General features: G+C 42.7%; 1 protein-coding gene across 1 annotated transcript in view; it reads right to left on the bottom strand.

Annotated features, from left to right (window-relative positions):
- The window catches only part of mat2b (methionine adenosyltransferase II, beta), a 130,451-nt gene that overhangs the window by 74,266 nt on the left and 48,880 nt on the right, over window positions 1-7,305 (bottom strand). The window contains exon 3 of the mRNA XM_037687737.1: window positions 7,166-7,280. Within this exon, the coding sequence (XP_037543665.1) occupies window positions 7,166-7,280 (115 nt within the window). The remainder of the gene's footprint in view (window positions 1-7,165; window positions 7,281-7,305) is intronic.

The raw sequence follows: 7,305 nt of genomic DNA, 5'->3' as shown, positions 1-7,305 counted from the left end.
TGTGTGTGTGTGTGTGTGTGTGTGTGTGTGTGTGTGTGTGTGTGTGTTTAATTGCTCTTTGAGCTACTTTTGCCTGAACCTAAAGTGAAACAAGGAATTTCTTGAGTTTCTGTAAATTATGCTATAATACATATTTACTCTCTCATTCAAGAAAACAACAACAAACAATGACAGCCTTCATGATGGACAGACATCATGGACACCACAGCAGCAGCTGTCTTCACTGAAATCATCCTTAAATGAGCGTCACTGACACGAGGCCTCTGTCGATGGTTGAAGACGAAGGCTTCACTACAATAATCCACACTTTTAATCCAGGTTACACTGTTCCCTCAAGGACACATTTTACAAAGTAGCTACATATTTTGCAGGTATAAAGCATACATTTGTATATATTTTTGTGTACATTTTTTTAAAGGTATTTGACTAATTTTTTATTTTTTATTATTCAATATTTTACTAACAGAATAGTCAAATAGCAACCTGTTTTTTGTGCGAATTGCTATGTCAGTCAAATGTTTAATTTTGGAATAAAGGGGTGGAAATTAAAACGTTTTCTTTTTGCTGATTAATCGAAAAAAATAATCGGCCGATGAATCGATTATTGAAATAACGTTAGTTGCAGCCCTAAAATGGACTGTACGTGTATAGTGCCTTTCTATCTTATTGAGATACTCAAAGCTCTTTACAACAATCTGTGCTTCATTTACCCGTTCATACAGCACTCTACTAAATCTCTACAAAGCTAAATGAACAAATCATTCTAAAGAGACTAATCAGTGCTTTATCACATTCATACACCAATGGGACACACATTGGAGGCAAAGAGGGGTTCAGTGTCTTGCCCAGGGACAATTCGGCATGTGACTGCTGGTGGATTTGAATCCCCAACAGTTGCATTGGAGGACGACTGCTCTAACCACTCAACCACAGCTGCCCTATATATACGGATTGGGGCCCACTCAGTGAGTGGGCGTGGACTAGAGTTTTTTCAGTGTTTGGCGTGTTGCACACGGGTTGAGACCCACTAGTGTCAGCCTTAAAATCTCTTGAAAATGAGTTCTCGTGGCTCAAAGAGACTACCTGTATAAATAAAGGGTAAATGAAATAAAGGGTTATGCTTATATTTATAGACCCTGGGGTTACAATACGTAACCAACAATCTCCTGGCCCCTTTGCCAGCTGCAGAACTTCTAGTTCCCTTGCCTGTTGCAGAGCTCCTTGTCTCCTAGCCTGCTGCAGAGATTCTGGTCCCCAACGTCTGCTGCAGAGCTCCCGATCTACACGTCTGCTTCAGACCTCCTGATCCCCACATCTTCATGATCTCCACATCTGCTGCAGACCTTCTGATCCCCACGTCTGCTGCAGAGCTCCTGATCTCCACGTCTGCTTCAGACCTCCTGATACCTACATCTGCTGCAGACCTCCTGATCCCCATGTCTGCCACAGACCTCATAATCCCTATGTCTGCTCCAGGTCCTCTATTCCCATCACATGTGCCAGGTCTGCTGGTCCCATCTACAGTGGCAGACCCAGCTCCTGACTTGTCTGTGGACCCCTCTTCTGACTCCACCATCTGCAGACCCCTCTTCTGACCCACCAGCTGCAGACCATTCCTCTGACCTGCCAGCTGCAGACCTCTATCCTGACATGCCATGTTAGCTGCCCCAACTCCCATCATCACTGGTCCTACTTCTTCTACCAATCTCATCATTACTGGTTTGACTTCTGCCTTCACACCGTTAGGGCTGAGTACCGAACCGAGGTTTATTTATGGCACCGACTGAACTGCACCAGTCGGTGTATGTACTGAAACGTCACTCTTCTTTCGGTGTCAAGTTTCGGTATTGGCTGGAATGTGTCACATGGTTTCAGCATGCAGGCAGGTAAAACACCAGACATATGACCAACAGACTACTGTTTACACCAAGAGCTGTATAGAACTGCCGCACCTAATATATGTCTAATGTATATGTATGGTGCTGGTGACGCCCATACATAGACGGGGTTCACGTGTGCAGCGCGTGTTGCCGAGCTTCGACAACACGCGAGCAGAAAGTTGCTCCGTGTTTTTCTGTGAGGAGAGGAGTTCAGCAGCCTCCCCCCTCCTCCTTCTCTCAGAATTAAAGTCAGTCTGTGAGTGTAAGAGCCTGAACGTCCTGATTCATCATCTCCATGACCGGACTCTTCATCAAAGGACTCTGAGGACGTCTCTGTGTCTGTGATTCAGCTGGTAAGTTTACGTTTTTTAACGTTACTGCAGCTTAACACGTACATCGCGATGAATTAAACTATGATCCATGTAACGCTAACTTTAAGATATTAGTGTGTGAATTTATTTTATGGGTATCTATGTAGCTAGCTAAAATCAGAAGCTAACTAAAGATTGACAGATGAACAGATGAAGCTTAGCTTGTAAAAATGTGCACATCCATCCAGTCAGCTGCTTAAACATTTCACTAGTGTTCACGGTTTATGTTCATGTTCTCCTCACAGGAGGTTCTGACCCTGATGTGAGGAGGACAAAAGAAAAGTGAGGTGGGGGCCACAGGACAGTCACAAACTTTGTTGTTAAAAGTTTGCTGCTTTTTCTACAGTGGAGCTGCATGGTGGAGGTAAGTAAACTGTAAAGGACGTTATTGACCAGTTAAGCTTTTATCTCAGTCTAGATAATGTTTTTTGAGTAATAATAACACAACCACGTTATTGATGTTTTGTTCTCATGTCAATTAGGGAAATGATCAGAGCCCTAAACCCTAGAGAACCACAGAGAAGATTCAGGAAGAGACACAGAGGTACAGAAGTCTGCGTCAACTCTACCTCATTGAATCCAGTGACCTGCTGGTGGAATGTGAGGGACAATATGTCAGTGCTATCAAACTGACAACCAGGTTTCTGTGTGTGCAACAAGCATCATCCACACCCTCAGAGTGAACATGTTCTACTGCTGGAGACACCATCAGCCAGGAGTGGGATTGTTTGTGTCCAAAGAAAACAGACATGTTGATGTTTCTGAAGAAAAACTGTTCAGTGAAAAGGTCCTCAGTGTGAAGCAGTGAACATTAGACACTGACGTGTCACTTGTTTGTAACTAGTCTTTTGACCTGGAAATTGTTTATTTTTATGTAAGAAAACTGCTTGGAATAGAAAAATACCAAAGTTAAAAAAATAAAACTCACGATTTGTACTATAATGTGTAATGTAATTTTGTTCTTGTTAGAATTAATAATAATTACAAAATTGGTACTGAAAAAAGAACCGTCCAGGAACCGACGTCGAAGTGAAGGTACCGACACCGGTACCAATACCGATTTTTTTAGAAAGTTACCCAGCCCTAAACACCGTTCATCTCTGCCTCTCTTGGAGTCTCTTTGTCTGCTGCCACGTACCTCCCTTTGGCCTCTCTGCCTGAACTCTCGTCCTGCTCAGGAAGGTCTCTGAACCGTCCACCTGAACTCTTGGCTCACTCTGGACAGTTCTGAGACTATCCACCTAAACTCTGAACTTGCTCTGGACAGCCACCTGAACACTGGACTCGCACTGGACGGTTCCCGGGCCATCCACCTGAATTCTGGACTTGCTCTGGATGGTTCCCGGGCCGTCCACCTGAACTCTGACCTTGCTTGGGACAGTCTCCGGGCCATCCACCTGAACTCTGGACTCCCTCTGGATGGGTCCCGGGCCGTCTACCTGAACTCTGACCTTGCTCGGGACAGTCTCCGGGCCATCCACCTGAACTCTGGATTCGCTCTGGATGGTCTTCGGGCCGTCCACTTGAACTTGTGCTTATTTTGAACATTGCCCAGAGCAGTTCATAGAAAATTTTGTTTATGTTTCTCTCGGGTCAATCCCTTTCAATTTTTGTTCTCTGTATCTTTCCTTGGTGCCCTCCATCCTAGAGTTTCCCCCCTTCACCCACTCAATCCGTTTTCTTGTGTTTGGTCTTTGGGGACATCAGGAGCCATCCCTTGATGGGGGGAAGCATTGACATACCGTATTTTCCACCGTACACGTTGCACCGCCCTATAAGTCGCATCAGTCCAAATATGTCTAATAAAGTGAAAAAAATCCATAAATAAGTCGCTTCGCCATATAAGTAGCATCTATTATGTGTCACCGCTGATGTGTCGCGTTTGTTACATGTCACCGCTGGCAACCCAGAAACGTGGGCCAGTGTTGTGCCAAAAATCGATTGGCTGCCAAATGGCGGCTGCAGGAGCATGTACGGGAGGACTTTAACAAGAATTTAACAAGATTAATACTTAAAAACAATTATTTGTTTCTTCAAAATTATAGTAAAGGTGTGTCTCAGTCTAGCTTTTCCTTAATAAATGCACTTTGACGGTCATGACTTTGACGGCTAAATATTTTTAAATAATTTATTTGAAATAAAAATTCCATGCCAATCATGTGGCACATCTATCAGTCAAACAATTGCATCCATCCATCCATCCATCCATTATCTTTACCCGCTTATTCCATTTTGGGTCACGGGAGTCACCGGTGCCCATGTCCAGCAATCACTGTGCGAAGGGTGGGGTACACCATGGACGGGTCGCAAGTCCATCACAGGGCCACATAGAGACAAACGAGACAAACAACCATTCACTCTCTCACTCACACCTAAGGACAATTTAGAGTTACCAATCAGCCTAATATGCATGTTTTAGGTGTGTCTCAATTGAACTTTTTTCTTTTTTTTCCTTCTATTCTCCAGTGAAACCAGACGTGTTTCCCTGTCTTCACCCCACACCCGCTTCCCTGCTGCACTCTTTTGTCCTGTGAACCCTTAAAAAGCCTCTTTTTTTTTCCTGCATACCTCTTAATTCGAAGGATCAGCTGGTCTCTCAACAAAATCGATCAACTTCTCCCGACAGGAGTCAGGGTAAGGAGGACCCTATTACCTTGAAAGAAACAAATTGGATTCATGATGACAACTAGATTCTACTGTTTGGGCTGGTGAAATCTTGGGATTGTCTACAAATTTGTGTGGATGTGTCGAAGCTTGACAGTGCTCAGACTGAATTTGGGGAGCTGCAGCAGGGAGCTGGAGCAGCTGTTATCAGGACTGTGAACTCACTGGCAGCACTCATGAATGGTGGAAATAATCTTGGAGAAGCTATGAGCTTGACTTTTGGAGTAAAGGATCAGTTCGGCTGTTTTGGAGTTCTATCAGACAATATGTACCAGCGTGACTTTAAAAGGCAGAAACAACAATTCACGAGTTCTGCCTGACCCAAATTGTGGCTTTGACGCCGGACTTATCTCAACTCCTCCTGGAATGTTTTGAAAACAACAAAACTGCTTTGACTGTTTCCTCACCCCTCCCTTCTCCAAGGACATGTGACAGAACCTCAACTGAGATGAACATGAATGTCACCTCTTATCTGGACAATGGCTGGGGGGGGGGGGGGGAGACGACTCTGGACTATGCTACGACTTTCCCTTAAAAATTCAATGTTTTCACGGCCTATATGTAAATGTATAACGTCTGTTTATGTTGCTTTGCTGTGGCAGGTTTTTTTGATGCCTCAAATCGTGCCCTGTCTAGGACACGGTGTGAGAGATCTTTTTTTTTTTATACCGTCTCTCCTAATATTTTCTTTCCTTTTCTCATCTAAGCAAAATATTATTCTGAATAAGAATAAGAGGGCCACGCTATTTATTTATAGCCGCAGCTTCGTGCACTCCGCCCATCTTTCGGACGACTGTACGTACATGTTCTCGTTGTATCTCGGTGCAATGCCAATAAAGTTTATTCTGATTCTGAACTTTTACTTAATAAATTCACTTTAATGGTCAAATCAACTGCATTTCCAAAGTAAATGCTGCCTCGGTACTCCGGGAGCACGCAGAGGGAGGAAATTAGGAAGAAAAAACGCTGTGCATTTCTTCAAAATTTTTAAAATTTAACAAGATTCATTCATTCAACCTTTATTTCTACAGGTTGATCCCATTGAGTCTCAGAGACTCATTTACAAGAGAGACCTGATTTAACAAAGAGTGATGACAACAGTGAACAACAACGACAACAATAGACAGTTATAAAAGAGGCATACAAATTTGTTTCTCTTTTTTTATTCCTTTTTTTTTTTACAAATCAAAACAAAATAGCAACCAAAAGGACAATCATGAGGAATAGTTGCAAAAAAACCAAACAAATAGCTAGATTATAAGGTGATGTAGAAAACTAAAAACAGAACATGTCTGCACTGGTTTTTGAACTTATCAGATGTTTGAAGACACTTAGAGAGGTCAAGGTCGAGAGCTTCAGATCTTTTAATAATATATAATTTATTATATATAATTTCCCTCTGGAATTAATAAAGTATTTTTGAATTTAATTTTTACAAGATATTTCAGGGAACAGGAGTGGAGTAGGAGAAGGTCCTTTTGCCTAGTTCAGTCCACTGAGGGAACATTGCAGGTAATAATGTCCTGAGAACACACGCTGATAAGCACCTCAAACAATTGTTTGCTTGTTTGACATCATAGCAAATGTGTGTCTCAGTTGAACTTTTACTTAATAAATAAACTTCAATGGTCAAATTAGCTGCATTTTGCCAGGGCGGTGCAGCGAAATGAAGCTGATTTGATGATTGCTCAAGGTGAGCTGGATGAAGGTTGCAGGCTATGGCAAGCTCATTGTGTCATTAATAGCCACTTTTACCTATTACATGACACAACGGCATGCCATACTACTCGAGTGCCATCTAGCGGCTGAAAATGGTAGTGTTCAATATTTTCAGTCAGAATGAACGAAAACGGTCATATCTCAGACAAACTTTGGTTTATAAATATGGGAAAAAAACATAAGTCACTTCAGCCAGGTGCACTCATTACTCACTCTACCTCTGCCTTATTTAAACCTGTCCTCATCACTACTCATATGTCCATTCATTGATCTGTCAACCCACAGATGTTTCAGTCCTCCTCTGTTTTGCCTGTTCCTGTTTTTGCCCATGATCATTCTGTCCTGTCTCTGTTAATCTGATGACCTGTTTTGCCTGTTCCTGTTCGCAGTTTGCTTGTAAGTTTTTGCTGCCTCGCCAGCCTTTTAAATTATTTTATTTAAACCCTTCAATCTTCTTGTCTGCCTGCAAATGGGTCTGAAATCTGAGGTCTGTGACAAAAAAAAAAGTGATAGCTTGAAGAGTTCACTGACCTGCCTCCTTAGCAAGTGTGCTTGTGGCGTGCACGTTCAGATTGACAGCTGCTTCAGTGTGACGTTCCATAAAGTCTGGACGCCTTTCTGCTGCACAGTGGACAATCACTTCAGGCTGAAACACACAAACACAGTGGACA

Source organism: Nematolebias whitei, chromosome 14 (assembly GCF_014905685.2).
Source record: "Nematolebias whitei isolate Nwh7 chromosome 14, NemWhi1, whole genome shotgun sequence".
Classification (NCBI taxonomy): Eukaryota; Metazoa; Chordata; class Actinopteri; order Cyprinodontiformes; family Rivulidae; genus Nematolebias; species Nematolebias whitei.
Note: the sequence above shows the minus strand (reverse complement) of the source record. Positions and strands in the feature narration are given on the sequence as shown.